At 35.7% G+C, this 17,580-nt stretch overlaps 2 protein-coding genes across 2 annotated transcripts; both read right to left on the reverse strand.

Moving 5' to 3' along the window:
* Positions 1-4,997: 4,997 nt before the first annotated feature.
* On the reverse strand, positions 4,998-8,176 carry LOC126713959 (cinnamoyl-CoA reductase-like SNL6). Its single transcript, XM_050413924.1, has 5 exons — positions 7,900-8,176; positions 7,294-7,469; positions 6,694-6,879; positions 5,935-6,088; positions 4,998-5,581 (listed from the first exon to the last, which is right to left on the reverse strand). Exons 1-5 carry the CDS (start codon positions 8,120-8,122, stop codon positions 5,271-5,273), a joined length of 1,050 nt encoding a protein of 349 aa, XP_050269881.1. The 5' UTR covers positions 8,123-8,176; the 3' UTR covers positions 4,998-5,270.
* Positions 8,177-9,867: 1,691 nt separating this feature from the next.
* Positions 9,868-17,060, reverse strand: LOC126713960 (proline-rich receptor-like protein kinase PERK8). Its single transcript, XM_050413925.1, has 8 exons — positions 15,381-17,060; positions 14,464-14,874; positions 14,053-14,139; positions 12,889-12,959; positions 12,330-12,406; positions 11,364-11,511; positions 10,587-10,748; positions 9,868-10,496 (listed from the first exon to the last, which is right to left on the reverse strand). Exons 1-8 carry the CDS (start codon positions 16,297-16,299, stop codon positions 10,248-10,250), a joined length of 2,124 nt encoding a protein of 707 aa, XP_050269882.1. The 5' UTR covers positions 16,300-17,060; the 3' UTR covers positions 9,868-10,247.
* Between the last annotated feature and the right edge of the window lie 520 nt (positions 17,061-17,580).

The raw sequence follows: 17,580 nt of genomic DNA on the forward strand, positions 1-17,580 counted from the left end.
CTATTATCAAGGCAAAATATAAGTGCGGCAGTACAATTTTTTTCTCTCTCAAAAACAACATTAAGAAAACCCTAATCACAAAAACAACGGTTTGTATATTCTGCGCACAGAATTTACAATGGACTACAAAACGAGTCAAAAATTTCAGGTGCATAGACTAAGTTTCAAAAATCTCCTATTAAGAATCAGGTAATACTATTTTGTGTCAAATCATCATCGGATAAAATACAACTAGGCTTCACGAGCAAACTTTTCTTATCAATACTTTATATTCAATATTGAGGAAAAAAAAATGGTGTATTACTTGGAATACTGAGAGAAGACTCCCCAGTCCAGTCCCCACCAAGCAGAAAGAAAAGACTTTTTCGTTTCTTGAGAGAAGGGAAAACATTAAAAAAATAAAATAAAATAAATGGAGCCTACAAATGTTGACTCTCTGCACCTTCGCAAATGAAGGCAAATCGCAGCATTGCCAGCCATGCATGCAAAGCCAATGTTAAAGGTACAAAACTGTTTTCTGTTCGATGAAGAGTCTACGGTAGCAACTTTAATTTTATGCTACCTTTATGTTGATTAGCCACTAATTTTTCTTATACATTGGAGTTGGTATACTAATCAACCAAACTTAGCGTCAAGTGTCGTGGAAATAGAAGATATTTTCTGTATTTACCGGTATTTGGGACGACCCCCGAAAATGTTGATCAACTATTTATTTATTTATTTATTTACGGTTGATTGTTAAATAATGGCACTTAAACTATGGTGAAAATTAGTTTACACTTTTTTATTGTGTAAACTATCTTCTACCTCACTCAAAATTCATTAACCGAACCTCTACCCCTACTATTAGCCACCCAACCCCCACCCACCCCCTACTAATGTCCTTGGTCATCAATTACAGCCTAATTGCTGGCCAATGTTGCCGCCACCGATGGCCGCTGGTCTCCACCACCATTGGCTGTTGTTTACTGACGGTTTTTTATAACATTTTCAGGAATGCAATCAAACATTTGAAAATATTTTCACATAAAATAATTTATTATTTTATGTTTGAAAAATATTTTCTATCATACCAAACATTAATTTTTAATGAAAGGTACTTATCTACCAAAAAAAAAAATTAATGAAAGACACTAGAAGTTACAAAGTATTTTTTTTTTTTTTTTTGCTTAATAAAGTTGAAAGAAGAGTAGGTAGCAATTTTTAATTGGAAAAATATTCTTTTACACTTCTTCACATTTATTATTTCATATTCATATATATCCACAATTGATGTATGAACGTTTATATTTTGATACATATCAAAGTGGTTGTAAAATAGTGGATTTGTGAGAATCAAATTTTATTTATTTATTTTATGTTAGTGGTGTGTGTATATATATCACAACATTCTGTAGCTCTCATATCCATTGTGAGAGGGGTATGATATGATTTAAAAGGAGTGAGGTAAGGCTCTTATTACACTTAAGGTAATTTCACTATGCATACCTAATTGAGTTACCTTACATATTCATATACAGATGCATCTCACAAGTACATGCATTCTCACATGGTCATGCATCTTCACATGTCCATGCATACCCATATATACATACCCCTTTACATGCATATCCAATCTTTATATGTTTCTTTGAATCTAAATGTCAAATGAATATATAGTCACATTTCAAATGATAGAAATCAAGATTAAATCAAAACAAGGTACTATCATACAATAGGTATTGTGAGGTGTCTAACACCTTCCTCACACATAATAGAAATTTCAAACCCATGTCTTTGGTGCAAGACACTTGCCTTACCCTTTAGCTTAGGAACCCCTAAGTAGGGATGAAGCCAGAATTTCTAGTTGGAGGGGGGGGGGGGGGGGGGGGGAGGTTTAGACAAAAAAAAAAAAAAATCATAAAAATCCAAATAAAAATTCATTTAGTATTAACAAAATATTAAAAAATACAGTGCAATCATTTATGAAAAGCAAACTTGACATTCTTTTAAATCTTGAAAATCATCTATGATTGAATCTCACAAAAGGACCAATTATCATTTCTAAGTAAAAACGAATACAAGTATGTGAGCAATATGCATAATACATTCATTCTAAATTTATTACTTACCAATTTATAATTCAATAGTTTTCAATTTATGAATTCTATTATCAATTTATTAGCTAGTTATAGCACTATGAGTTAGCAACAAGGACAGACGTGACAATTTTATCTCGTTAAGTTTGTGTGATATTTTATGATATTGTCTTTATCTTTATAAATTGATATTTTCATTAGTGTTTTGGGTGCTAAAAATAGCATTGTAGCTATTTTAGCACATTTGATGTGAATGCTCTAACTTTAATAATTTAGTAACTTTAGTAATTACTCACTCTGTGTCGATTTGGGTAAACAATTTAAAAAATCACACTTCACGTCTTCACTTATTAGCAAAACTCATTGAAGAGTGTTGTTTCTATGAATTAAACATTTAGATAATATCAAAAATGGCCTAACAATAAAGTATTCTATTTAAATAGGGTTCCCGGGGGTAAGCAAGGCCTACACGTGAAGAGTGAAGAAACCAAACCTCCACATGAAGTTCATCCACCTCACAAGTAAGAGAAAAAGTAAGGCATAGTTATTACTTATTTGACCAATGAGAAAATCTAATATTACAACTTATCTAACATTTCTTTGTCTCGGAACATTGCAGCGTGTGAGTGGTGAAGAAAAAACGATGAGTTTATATGTAATTGACAGACGACTACTCACAGTTTGCCACATAAAACTTGTGGTAAAAAAGTTGTGAAATAGTTTGTAATCATAGAACTACTACTAATTTCATTTCACGTAATAACCAATAGAAAAAAAATAGAACACAAAAAGAAAAGAAACTAGTACTTTGATTCTTTCAGTTTAGATGTTGGGACTTGGAACAGAGAGAGAGAGAGAGAGAGAGAGAGAGAATGAAATTTGAAGTAGCAAAGAGGACTGAGTTTTTGGTGTGACCAAGCGAAGTGATGAGGCCTAAACGGCACTGTTTGGAGTGAGAGTAGGAGTTCATTGATTTGTAGAGCGGCTAGTCTTCACGAGCTTGAAGATATCATTCTCAAGCTCTATGAAGCTCGGTGTAGCCAATAGTTCATTCCTTCTTTTTCACTCTTTGAGGGCTTCTTTTCTTTTGTGTTTCTTGAGCATTTTTTGGTTCAAGGGGCTAAGATTTGGGGAGAGAGGGCTAGGATTTTTTTTTTTTTTTTTTTTTTTTTTTTTTTTTGTCTAAATTATTTTTCAAGTCTATTATACATATATTTTTTTCCTTCCCAAAATCTCAAGCAAGCCATTGCCCCCAAAGCCCAAATGTAGCTTTGTCCATGCCCTTAGTTAATTAGATAATAAATGAATTAGACATAGATGATCAATCACACTTCCTAAAACTAATGGTTGATAGCAACTATAAAAATGGAAAGATAATTGACGGACTCACTAATGCACACACACAAACTATTTAAATGTCCACAACTCACACACATGTTCACGACATGTCTCGCCACATAGGGACAACGAAAAACTCCCAAACGGTTGGGAGGTCGATTAGGCCAAAAAACCCAATGTCAACACTATATTATTGGTTACTTTGACTTTGAGTAATGAAGTGGTTGACTTTAAAAGTTTAAAGGAGCTACATGTAGACGATGAAAATTTTTGTGAAACTTGGGAGAAGTTCCTACGGAAGCAATCTCTTTTGCTGATTTTCATATTATGGATGGCTACCTATTCAAAGGAAACCAATTGTGCACTCCACATATGTCTCTATGAGAAAAGATTATTAGGGATCTACACGGAAATGGACTTGCTGGCTATTTGGGGTGTGACAAGACTATGGCTCGAATGGAGGAGAGGTATTACTGGCCTCAATTGAAAAGGGATATAGCCAGGAAATCTTGTTCGCAAATGTCCTGTTTGTCAAGTAGTACAATGGCAATTTCAAAATACAGGATTATATATGCCTTTATTCACTCCCAAGAATATTTTGGAGGACCTAACAATGGAATTTGTGTTAGGACTTCCAAAGACTCAAAGGGATTTGGATTTTTGAAGATGGTGCATTTTATTCCTTGTCGTACGACTTCTGATGCCGCATATATTGCAAAATTATTATTCTAGGAAATAGGGCGGTTGCATGGAGTTCCAAATTCCATTACTTCTGATTGTGATTCAAAATTTATTGCTCACTTTGTGGAGAAGATTTGAAACTAATGGGCACACAAAGATCATAAACAGAACCCTAGGGAATTTAATTAGTAGTATTTTCCAGGAAAAGCCGAAGCAATGGGATAATGCACTTGCACATGCTAAATTTTTTCTACAACAGGTTGTGCTCAGTTCTATTGGACGATCACCATCTTTAGTTGTCAACTGGAATGTTCCATAGAGTACACTGGACTGAGCCAGATTGCCTAAAGTTCTAGGTTTGAACACTGTAGAAGAATATATGGTGAAATAAGTTTAGTCAGTTCAAGCAGAGGTGAATCAATTATAGATTATTTTTGTGATTTAAAAGAACATCAAATTCTATTTTAACAAATCACAAACAATTGAATAGAAATGTATTAAAATCAATCATTTTATTTCTTTTCTTTTAAAAAAAAATTGAACAGAAGTTGGCTTTATTTTTCATATATTAATTCGGTTTTGAGTTTTAGTATATTTCCTATTTTTAATGGTCAATTTTTTTTCTCCATAATCTGACCCCAAGGAAAAAATCTTGACTTCATCCTTGGACAAAGCCACAGGTCTCTATGTTATAATAATAACCATGCAAGTACTACAATAGTTTACATAACCTTTGCCAAAACTCATCATGTAACAACTTGTGAGTGGTGGAGATGCAAATCTACATGAATCCGCTATTTTTTCTCCACTACTCATAACTCATCATATGGCAAGTTGTGACAAAAGTTGTAAATATTGTGGTATTAGCATTTTTCTTATAAATAAGTGCAAAACTTCCCATTTCTTGTTGCGTCTTAAATTCTCCAATTAAATTGAATCAAGTAATGTTGCACTAATTACAATCTCTCGGTTTCATCAAGTGAAAAAAAAAATGATGCTGGTAATATTGTTGTATTTGTGCACAGATTTCAACACTCTTCAATGAGAACAGGAAGTTTTACAGTTTCTTTCACAATTTGGTAGCCTGCTGTGAAGCTTGATGTATCTCCAATTAATTATTCCTCAAGGAGATTTTTTTTTTCAGACTCTTACCATGAGATGTTGCAAAGGGTATCACCGATTGCACGAAAAACTCTGGGAAGATTGTAATATCAATTTAGCAAGCTTTGAGTTACTAAGTTTGCTACGTATTTCTTCATTTCCTTCTGGCAAGACTTCTTGTCTCCCTCCTGATAATTTACCATGCATCTTCAACCCATTTTCTAGTTCAATTGCCTCATCCAATCTTTGAACTACTCTGTCAAAGCAAAGATATCGTCCACAAGCTCCATAATCCATTGCTTCGTAAACATTGACATGTGCCTTTGCCACCTTTTTAACATCTCCGGTAGCTAGGACGCCTCGTTGTAGCATGACCTGGCCACCTTTGTATCAAATTTATAAAAAATTAGCGTAGTATAGCTCAACTTATGATCATACCAAAGTGCTGTGGTTATTCTCATGCGGTCATGCCCTGATAAGTCCATCATCAATTACTAGGATGTTACATTTTAAGAAAATTTGGGCTAGTTTCATAATGTTTTATAATTAGAGTTTCTAGAGGATTTTTTGAGAAGAAAATTTAGTCCAAGATTGAACCATATATGTCTAGGAACCATAGGGTATTGGGATCAACTTGTATAGTTTAGGTACAAATTTAATTACAGGCACCAGTTATGTTTGAAACTCATAGATTGCAATTTGATCACATCTTCTTCAACAAAAAGAAGTTAAATACCTTTGAGGTATGGTATAGAGGTTGCCTTGTGAACATTTGGGAATAAGGGGGCCATGGGAAGGCCAGGGCACACTGTGACAAGCTCCACCTTCATTTCTTTAGACTTCCTCCAGGCAACCTTCTCTGCTGTCGTCTTACCCAATGCTAGCCAAAGCTACTCCACAACAAATGATGCCATAGTAAACTAGAGTTAAGGACAGAATCGTGCATCTTCAAACTAATAGGATGAAATATGTGGGAAAAAAAAAAAATATGGACTTTGGCTATATCTGCAAATTCATAGGAAACGTAGTAATAATTCAACCCCACCCCACCACCCCCTCCCCCCCCCCCCCCCCCCCCCCCCCACAAGAGAGGACTTCTTCACAAAAAAAATGTACAGGAAGCAACAGTAGTGCCTCTCCAATGATAAGTGAGTGTCAATTTATGTTGTTAGTGAACATTTTAGAGCCTCCACCAGCCAAGCCTTAACGAGAAGATGCTTAATGTGTGGGGTTGATTGCTCTAAAATGAAGATAATTTCGATAAGATATATAGAAATATAGAATCTTTTTCTTTTGGTTTTTGTTTGACAAGCTAAAATACAGAGTTACCATGACATGATTCTAATATTTAAATCTAATGATTTGATTAATGATAAGCCTTCTAAGATGAACAATTGTCGGACAGGAGGTTTTTTTTTTTTTTTTTTCTTCCCCCCCCCCCCCCCCCCCCCCCCCCCCGCGTCATTCATTTATTTCTGTGACATAAATTGAATACCTTGTTTTCTCGGCAAAACTCTTCATCACTCCAACAAGTCTCATCAATAACCCTGTCTACATTGTCACCTTTCCAGATAGAAGCAAGAAGAGAAGAGGTGAAGATACATTTCTTTACATATGCTGCTCTACCACAAGCTTCAATGACATTCCTTGCCCCTTCAGCCTCAAGAAATGTCATCTGTTCCTGAAAATTATCAAACACAGAATCATAATAGAAGTTATTAGCCTAAAGAATTGTGTGGGCAATGATATATGTTGTCTTTTTCCAATAGCATTTTAAAGTCTCTATCTGTAGGTCTCTCCTAATTACAAAATATAATTTTGTACCCTAAGAAGTAATCTCACCAACTTTTCGTTGCATGTAACTTAAAACATCGTTTGAAGCATTACATCTATAAAATTCAATTTATTCTCAGAGTGGCTCTAGTTTTAGTTTATCAACTTGTGAGTTCAAAGCTCGATGAAATTAAAATTAGAATCAAACTACTTTTATTTGATAATGTTTAAATGCATGCTCTTAAAGTAAATTATAAAAGATGAGATGATTATAAGTGGATAAGTAATACAGTATGGGAAAGCAGCATAAAATCAAACTCACTGAATAGCCAGACACCCCATGTGGATCTACAAATGAGGAGGTGTGAAAAATAGCATGACAACCTCTAAAAGCATCGCAAAGACTGTCTATGTCTTCCATATCTGCTATTACAACACCTTGTAGTTGATTTATTTCTTCATCTCTTATAAACTCCTTCTTCATGTTATCAAAATCCACTGCTCAATGGAAAATAGAGCCAATTGAAAAAGAAAATACTAAACAGGAATGAAAACTGATATTAAAAGAAGAGGAAATCTGCATGTCTAACAATTAGGACACATTTAGTGGAGGGACTGTGGACAGTGATATGATAATCAACTTTCTAATGGTATTCCAAGAAAAGGACAATACGAACCGCAAAAAGAAAGCAAGTGTAAGACTAATGGAACATAGATAATATAGATGTCAAAGTTCCATGTATAATTTTGGTCCAGCATTTAAAAAATTTGAAGGTTGGTCCAATATATTGACATTGAGAAGCTCTATCTTTATGGTTTTCTAAACTTCCCTATAATATGCTTTAGGTTGGTTCTGATCAATTCAACTAGTCTTGAAGTTGTTACAACACCACAAAAAATATATTTATTTGGGAAACGCTTTAAGTACCTTGGTTTTGGATGGTGACACGAACTGGGTAACCATAAGCCAAGAGCTCCTTCACTATGTGGGAACCCAAGTAAGAATTCCCACTTGTCACACAAACCAATTCTCTCTTTCTTGCAATCAAATTGCAGCTACTTGAATTATTAATGCAATTTTGTTGTTTCTTCTTCAAAACTGGCAGGACAATCAGTTTTGATGATGCCACTTCTTCCACTACCATTACCATCCTCTCTCTCTCTCTCTCTCTCTCTTCTCTCTCTCTCTCTCTCTCTCATGCATGCATGAAACTTGGTACTTAAATATATATAGGAGGGGCTGCTACCAAGTTGCCTAGTTGGTAGATGAAGAAGATTAGATGGAAAAGCACGAGGGTGGTAAGTGAAATACCAGAACATGTAAACTCCTTTGGTCAATGTCAATAGCTTATCATATAGGTTGATTTGATAGCATGCATTTCTTGCCCCACCCTCCCTTAAAAGTTATCATGGCTTTTGAATGGAGTTGTAGTATGCTTTTGTGTTAGAGCTCCTTTCTCTCTTCCTTGTGTGTGTGTGTTTGTTTCTCAAAAAAAAAAAGATAGCATGCATTTAATGGAATAAATCGGTTTTTTCTGATAAAAACGCACTAAGTCAACTAGCATATACAACTTTGTTTGTTTCAGTGATGATATTTTCTAGAAAATGAGTCATTTTTCAAAAAGCATTTTCTATAAAACTATTTCATTTTTCAATGTCTTGGTAGCAACTTTAAATGAGTTGAAAAATAATCCTCTAACTTCTCTTGTATAGCTTACTATGAGATAAAGTTGTTTTCCAAAAAAATTTAGTGAAAAACAGTCTCTAAATATAAGCTACACTTTTTATATTGATCAAAGTTAATTTTCTTTTGATTTTTTATTTTTTTATTTTTATCAAATACTGAAAAATACGAAAAATTATCTTTACATAAGGTTTTTCATTAAAACAAACAGAGCGTACATTCAAATGTTATTCTAGAACAAATTATCTTAGATATAATATGTAAACAATTCGAAGATAGTTGTCATATTGTTTTGATGGACCCATGATTAAGTTAGTTGGACAGTGATATCCCTCGTGGTTGTCACTTTCAATTAAAGATACCTTAGGTCCGTTACTGGTCCTGGGGCATTCCTTATAATTTCATTGCAGCAGCAACATTTTCAATTCAAGAAATTCTTTACAAGTAACCGTAATTAAAATCTATAACTTAATTTAGTCTTTTTGGGATTCCTCTACAAAAAATTTTAGTAATAACTTGACTAGAACTTTTGGAATAAACAACAGATTTTTTATGCATTGATTAAGATCACCTTATTACATCAAGACGTTTTAATATAATTGTCCATCAAATTTATACCCTAACATGCGGTAAGATGCTTGTCTTTGAGCAGGAAAAAAAGAGAGAGAAAAGTCTTATCATCATTTGATATTGATAAGGGGGCCTTTTTTTTTTTTTTTTTTTTTTTGTTGTTGTTGTTGTTGTTGTTGTTGTTGTTGTGGTGGTGGTGCTAAGGTACACATGCATCTAACGGGTCTTAAATCATGACCTCATCCTCCCCCTAGAACTTGTAAGGAAAGAAGATGCTAGTTGAGCTTGATATGGGGACAATCTTAGACCTAAAAAAATGATAAGATTTCGTATTACCTTTTTAGTAGCAGAGAGGGAGCAAAATTAAGATACTGTTGCATGCAATGCAAAAGCAATTGGTCAACAAGCTGAATACATGGTAGACAGAATTCATATGTTATCACGACTTTAATGCACCCCTGCCAGGCAGTTGCCCTGGTGTTCTTACTTTCACTTCCTCTCTTTGTTATTTATTTATTAGTTAGTTTTTACTTGCTGCTACTGCAACTTATTAACTTTTATAGGAGGCATCTAAGTTCTGAAGACAACCGAGTTACATACTGGATGAGTTAAATAGAATTCTTTTCTTTGGTGGAGTGAAGCTTGAGCAAATATACAATTCATACTGACTTGGGTTTTGAAAACTCTTTGTTTCAATTGGTCACTACAGGACTCGACACAATCGAATTACAGAATATAGTATCAGTATCAACAAAAAGAGTACAATGAAATGCTGTACCAATGTTTCTATATATGAAAGAATAAAAAATAAGGCCCCCTTACTAGCAAAATCATGTTAGCCGAGAAAATAAAGTAGAAATGATAATCTGCATGAGATTTACATGAAACGAGCAGCAGGACCTGGTTCCAAAGTAACATAGGGCGTCAGATCTCATCCCAAGAGGGAGAAAAGTCGCTCCTTCTGAGTATAAATTGAAAGTATAGTGCGACCTAAGTTTGCCAGGGTAAGCTGTGGATGCATCTCAATTGCTCCATACAGCAGATGAATTTGCTGATGATGGACTTTTCCGGTTGCCATTATCTCTACTCCTCCAGCTACTGTGTGTTTGATTGAAGAATTCTGTACTGTATTCTTGACTACCAAAAGCCATCCTTCGAAACATCCTAATTTGTGCAGATTGTTGTGCTGGGTCAAATGCTTCGCTTTGGCCAGGTTTCATTCCATTGGTGAGATCTGACAATTCATCTACAGACTCTAAAGCTCTCACCACCTGCGATAGGGGCAGGGAAAAAGAATAAACGTTATTAAATCCTACTTAAGAACAAAATATTGAGAATGTATGTCATTTGAACATAATTACCAGACTCATTTTTGGCCTTCTTGCAGCTGAGTGACGCACACAAGCTGCAGCTGCCTCAATCATCCGAAACATTTCACTTCCAACGTAGTTATTTTCCAGCCTTGAATCTACCAACACGTCAAAGTCTTCCTCTTCAAGTGCTTGCATAAGCAATGGTCGAGCCTGAAGAATAAGTTTGAATTATGATTAAGTGTCCACTCTAATAGCTTGCCAATGATTCCCACTTTCTCTCCCTCTAAAAAACCTCAGGGTATGAGAGGTCTACCAACTTGCCAAAGATTCCTTATCCTAACTCTTCCCTCCCACTTTCTCCCCCTCTAAAAATCCTCAGAGGGTATGAGAGGTAATTCATTTATGATATTGTAGGACAGTTAAGAGAGATGAAATATGATCATTCAGTCTGCTGGCATATTTTCTGGTCTGCATCTGTTCAAGTCTATAGTTTTGGATTTCTTGGTGTTAAAAGCAGGGGATATCAAGTAAAGTAATTAATCACATCCAAGCCAATAACTCACTTCCCTCACCGAGGTTTGTCCAACACTAGCTAGAATCATCTTGAGTTAATGAACTCATGACAATCTTCATGTATTATGGTACCAGTACCATAAAAATGTTGAACAAGAGCCAAGGTTTCCAGGATTTTGATAAAGCAATAAATTCTTACATATTCTTAACCATGACAAAAAATAATCTTGAAGCAAAATTTGAAGTTTAGTGATAATTTTAGGAAAAGTCGATGTGAAACTTGCAGCAACATGTCATTTTTGTGGAACTTACCCATTCAACCAGGCTTTCATCACCCAGTGGCTGAGAGGAATCTACAGGTTTGCGGCCTGTAATCAGCTCCAAAAGCACAACCCCAAAGGAATAAACATCAGACTTTTCCGTCAACTTCCCACTTGTTGCATATTCTGGAGCCATGTAACTGGAGAATTACAGAATTCCATTCATCAGAAAGATACAAATAGGAAATTGTGACATGGCATACACCAGCACTGTAACATCGTTGCAGATCATACTTCAAGCTACCATAAATTAAATGAAAAGCATGTCAAATCTAAATATTTGTTCTGAAAACATTTCAATGTCAACTATATGGTTTGAATAATATAGCGTTAAGGTAAAAGGCATTTATATTCTGTTGACCAATAAACTGTCAATTGTGCTAGCTTTACCCATGAAAAATAAAAATGTCTTGCACCAAGAGTGCGTTTGGTTTGGATGAAAAGTGGGGGGAATAGAAAATGGGGAAGAGAAAAGTGGGAAGAAAATGATATAGGGTGTTTGATCGAAGGGGGAAGATGGTCCATGAGTTTTCTCCCTAGGTCCACCATTTGGGGGTGATTTTGGAGTCTCCCCAGTTTGGGGAGAAAATGGGGAAGAAGAGGAGGGTTTGACAAGAATTATCCATCTGCCCTCTCACATCCCTCCACACTAGCTGGGTTGGTTTTTTTTTTTTTTTTTTTTTTAATCTCAACAGTAGATTTTTTTTTCTTATAAACTATTAATTTTCATTTATATATATACAATAGGGGCATGCGAGTAAATTTATACAAACTATATTTTCTATCCTCTCATTTTTCTTCTCAATTCCATTCATCACCCCCCACCATTTTCTATCTCCTACTTTTCCATCCCCCAACCAAACAGAGTCCAAAACACAGAAAGACAAGTACAAACCTACAATAAAGTTCTTTTAATCATGCAGGAGACATTGTGGGAGAACACATAAGGATTACCTACCCAAAGGTTCCCATCACACGTGTGGTTACATGAGTATTTGTATCCAATGCTAACTTTGCAAGCCCAAAATCCGCAACCTGTTTGTGAGAGAGCACACATCTTTAGGAACACAAAATACTAGCAATAAGAAAGAAGGTGAAAATCAACTACAGGTGCCAAGTGTGTAGTAGTATAGACAAACAGGCTTGTACTAAACAAAAGATGGCAAAATGCAACCCTCCTATCCCCCCATCCCCCCACCCCCCGAAAAAAAAACACCCCTCTAAAAGAAAATGGAAGCAAAAACAAACCAACAATATATATATATATATATTGATAAGTAAATTTTTGGCCCAACCCATGTGGAGGGGAAAAGGGAGATTTGAACTAGCAACATTCACATCATGATGTATGGTACCTAACCGATTTTCCTACCCCTTAGGTTTGACAAACAAACACAATATGACCAAATATGACAGTACTGCCACGCCATAATGACAGGCAGTTGGAGCAAACCATCCAAACCCAGCTGGATGTAAATTTTTGTTCATGAAAAATAAGGTTGCAGAAACAGGTATACCCGAGCTTCAAAGTTGCTATCAAGAAGGATGTTTGATGATTTAATATCCCTGTGAATGATGCGGGGATGGCCTGATAAATACATTAAGAAAAAGAAGTTAAGAGTGAAGAGAGAAACTCCTAAAAGAATGATATAAATAAAATCAGACATCAGGAAGTCCACAAGAATACAATAAAGGTCCAGTACAATTTATTTAAATGAGTGGCATTACATTAACTATGCAATAAGGGCAATATTCTATAATGCAGATGGTAAGCATCTCAATTCTGGTCAAAATTATTAATGATAAAAAGTAAGTATCATTCAGATAATTCAAGGGTTTGCCAACTTATATCAATCTTGATCCAGAGTGAAGTAGGATTCCAGAACCCCCTAGGAACCATAATACAGATCATGCAACCCCAACTGTGTTTCCTTTGCAATGCAGATTTCCAAAAATAGTGGCAACAGAACTTCTCCCACCAGTTCTAGACAATCAAAAATAATCGATACAAAGAGGATATTTTGGCTAAAATTATAGAGAAAAACAACATATGGTAAAAGAAATGAAATGAAGATTTCTAGTGACAAAAAAAAAAGGCTGTCATCACTACGCTAATGAATTATTTTTCACTTTGATTGATTTAAAAAAAAAAAACCTACTGGTGGCCCAGATCATAGATCAATCATCTTTTGATACTATACATGCATTCTACTATCATATTACTACATACATAAACCTTTTTTTTTTTTTTAAATTCAATAGTTAGGGTGTGGAAATTTGAACCCTGGACATCTCTATTGGAAACACTAGGAGGTGACAATTGGGCTACAAGGCTCTTGGCATTATTATATATCTAAACTTTTGAGATCTCCAAATCTATATATTTGTTTAGCCATATCCCAACCATATTATGTATCAGGCACGGTATCAACCCCATTACCATAGTTGTATCAGAAATCAAAACATACCCCATTTCAGATAGCACATATCTAGAGAGTATTTTTGGTTTACATTTAACAGGCAAAATATTAGATGGTAAAAGATGACAAAAAGAACATATTCACTGTTTTAGGGACTTGACATATCATAAAACTGTCCAGATACTGGTTTGTGTGTCTAAAGTTGACAAAACAAATGCCCTGAATTATAGAAGAAGCCCTGAACAAAAGGAAGAAAATTACAGTCTTCATGTAGGTAAGCTAGTCCACGAGCTGAACCAACAGCAACCTTCAGTCGAGTTGCCCAATCCATAACTGGTCTGCCCTCACCTGCAAATATTATTAATAATATGGGAAGTTAGGGATATATTACAGTGCAGTAGACCTTCAAACCTGTAGCATGATTCTCAAGCACCTTAACTGGGAATTTTTGTTCTTAAAAAATTAAGGAACATGCCTTGCAAAAACATGGACACCTTCTTAGTAGTGATCCATGGTGATTGATGATTTTGACCAAATAGAAATATCATGACAAACTTACTTCAGACCCATTATACTTGTAAGCCATATGAAAAGAAGAAGTTTGCTTATGGATGATATGGCACTCAAATTCAAGATATTTCCTTTCCATTTCATCCGAGAAAGATTTCTTACCATGGAGATGATAATGAAGAGTATCGTTTGCGACAAATTCGTAGACAAGTAACCTTTGATGCTGAGATATACAGTATCCCACCAGGGAAACCAAATGACGATGGTGTATTCTGCTAATTATCTCGACTTCTGCTCTGAACTCACGCTCCCCCTGTCCACCACCAATTTTTAGCTGCTTAACAGCTACTTCTCTTCCATCTGGCAGGAAACCTTTGTATACACAACCAAATCCACCTTCACCCAAAAGATTCTGTTTTGAAAACCCATTTGTAGCCTGGATTAATTCTTCATAAGTGAACCATGACCTTGAATTGTTTACACCATTGGGCTCTGATGGTGAGTAGACAAAATCACTACCAGAGCCATCTCGTACCAAGGGAGATGGAGAATAGGGCTTTAGAAATAATGAATCTGGAGAACACATGGAAGTCTGTTAAGATATATTCATTGAACTCATTCCCCACATTCAGTTATAGCTTGCTAGCTATTTGAAAAGCATGAATCCAATTAGAATTTGAAATGTACTATGTCATTCAATAAGAATAAAAATTCAAATCAAATTCTTAAAAAAAATAAAAAGAAGAAGAAGAAGAAGAAGAAGAAGAAGAAGAGCATTTATACTTCCATAACACCATATTTATGACCCAAATTGTCACAAAGACATGGAAACCAAAGTGAACTAGTACCATTGCAACTGTTTAAGTCATAGGCATGGTAGATTTACCACATAATTATTTTATTTTATATCAAGGGACAATCTACAAGTACATGGCACTTTTAGTGTAATCCTTACATATACAAATAAAATAGCTTTAAGATTAACAATCTAATCAAATTTAACCAGAAAATAAGCTACTAAAAGTTAAGAGCATTTAATTTAGTACATTGTAAATAAATAAAAAAGCATCATGCATTACCTGAATTCTGGGAAGAGGCAAATGGAGAAGGAGCAGGAGGGTAGCCATAATTCCCTCCAATTCTCCGTTTCTTCCGTTTCTGTGAGAACCAGACAACCATCAGAGCAAGACCAATCACTACAACCCCAACTACAATACCAATTGCCACAGTTCCTCCCGTGTTTAATCCACCTGAATTTGTAGGTGTCGGATTTGCAGGCAGGTTGGGAGGTGGCACAACTGAGGTACTACTAGGATTTCCAGCTGTTGGAGTGGCCGTGGAAGAATTTGGAGGAGGAGGAGAGGATGAGGGGGCTGAAGGAGGAGTTGATGGCACTGTTGTGTTGGAGGTTGGAGGAGCAGATTCTGATGGAGGAGATGGAGGTGAAGGTGTTGGCGACTTTGCTGCTGGTGGAGGTGGGGAATTGGGGGAAGGCGTTGTTGGAACATTGGCTGGAGGAGGAGGAGAAGGTGAAACAGCTGGAGGGGGAGGTGGGGATGATGCTGGAGGCGAACCTTTAGATGGTGGTGGTGGTGGTGACGATTTTGAAGGGGGTGGTGAAGTCACAGCTGGAGGAGGGGCAGAAGGTGGGGGTGATGATGCAGGAGGTGAAGGTGGTGGTGATGGTGGTGGGGATGTTGATGGTGGTGGTGAAGTTGCTGGTGGTGGCGATGATTTTGGAGGTGGTGTTGATGCTGCTGGTGGGGGTGAAGCTGGTGGGGATGGGGGAGGAGCAGAAGTGACTGGTGGTGGAGGAGACTGAGGAGCTGGGGCTGAAGGGGTTGTAGGACTTGAAGGTGATGGGGTGTTAGTTTGATTAGATTGAGTTACTGAAGAATTTGATGGAGAAGGGGAAGTAGGTGTTGGTGGTGAATTAGCAGAGGAAGTTGGTGGATTTGCAGAAGGTGAGGATTTTGGAGAAGGGGTTGTGGAAGACATCTTCCTATGAGTCTTTGGCAAGATACAATGTACTACTCTACTATAATTCCATTATCAAAATTCTAACACTAGACAACATCCAAAGGCCCAATCTTTCCTTAAAAACATACATCACCAGATCATTTCATACCACAATTCAATATCAGAAATATCTTCCGCATGGCAAAACTAATTATACAAAGTCAAATTCCCTGAAAAAAAGAAGAAAAATCCAGAAAAAACCCAATTCAAAAGAACCAGGCAAAAGCAATCTATCAAAATTTCCTAACTTTACAACAACCTGATTATCAAAACACTCATAACACCCCCCAATAAACAAGAAAACTAAGTCAAACCCAGTTCAGAAAATCCTTCTGACAGTAAAACCCAGATCAACTACAACTACAAGTACAGCCTAGAAATGAAATGGGCAAATGCAGCACAACCCAGATCACCAAAGGTGACGCACAGAGAGAGAGAGAGAGAGAGAGAGAGAGAGAGAGAGAGATTGAAAGACTCAGATGCACAAAAATCAAAAAGAATTCTTACCCATGCCTCTCTCACTCTTGTTAAAGGTGTTTTATTGATTTTGAACTTCTTCTCTTTTTTCTTTTTTTTGTCTTTAAGAGGTTGTAATCTTCAAATGGGATTTCCGGAAAATAGTTTATTTTGGTTTCGTGAGAAACGGCAAAGAGGTTTGGGACTTTGAGGTTTGAAGTTGGAATAGTAATAGTAGTAGTAGACAGTAGTGCCCACAAAATGTGCAAACTGAAACGTGGGGGCGACTTTCCTATTAGCCATCCCCTTACTCTTTCCTTATCAGTCCTTCACATGCACAGGGCACACAGTGGAATTTTTTTTTTTTTAATTTAAAAAAAAAATTAAGTCAAAAATATAGAATAGAATAAACAAGAGAATATATATTTTAATGGTGCTGCCTTGTCTGTTTGCACCTTTTTCTTTTATTCCTTCTTTTACTTTTTAAAATTTTCCATATTTCAGTTTCTTTTTTTTTGAGAAACCCATATTTCAGTTTCTTTCTGCTAAAATGGACTTTTTATTTAATTCTGAAATTTATAAGGTAAGTATTAGTTTCGTTCTTCCATAGATAGATGAATTATTGAGTATGTCACATTTATGTGATAGATAGATGCGGTCAAGAATAGGATTATTAATTAAAGAATAAGGAACAATAAACAGTCGGTCAAAAAAAGAACAATAAACAGAATGATAAAATTCATATCTTTTTAAAATATTTTAAATTTTTAATGATAAAATTTTAAGGACAAAAACCTCTTGACC

This window comes from Quercus robur, chromosome 2, assembly GCF_932294415.1.
Source record: "Quercus robur chromosome 2, dhQueRobu3.1, whole genome shotgun sequence".
Lineage (NCBI taxonomy): Eukaryota > Viridiplantae > Streptophyta > Magnoliopsida > Fagales > Fagaceae > Quercus > Quercus robur.

Coding starts and splice junctions, on each gene's coding strand:
- LOC126713959 (XM_050413924.1), bottom strand. CDS start 8,122: ATGGTAATGGTAGTGGAAGAAGTGGCATCATCAAAACTGATTGTCCTG. Junction 7,470..7,899: donor TGTCACCATCCAAAACCAAG/GTACTTAAAGCG, acceptor TCCATTGAGCAG/TGGATTTTGATAACATGAAG. Junction 6,089..6,693: donor AGTTTTGCCGAGAAAACAAG/GTATTCAATTTA, acceptor GTTGTGGAGTAG/CTTTGGCTAGCATTGGGTAA.
- LOC126713960 (XM_050413925.1), bottom strand. CDS start 16,299: ATGTCTTCCACAACCCCTTCTCCAAAATCCTCACCTTCTGCAAATCCA. Junction 11,512..12,329: donor CGTGTGATGGGAACCTTTGG/GTAGGTAATCCT, acceptor GTAATTCTCCAG/TTACATGGCTCCAGAATATG. Junction 10,749..11,363: donor ATGAAAGCCTGGTTGAATGG/GTAAGTTCCACA, acceptor CTTATTCTTCAG/GCTCGACCATTGCTTATGCA.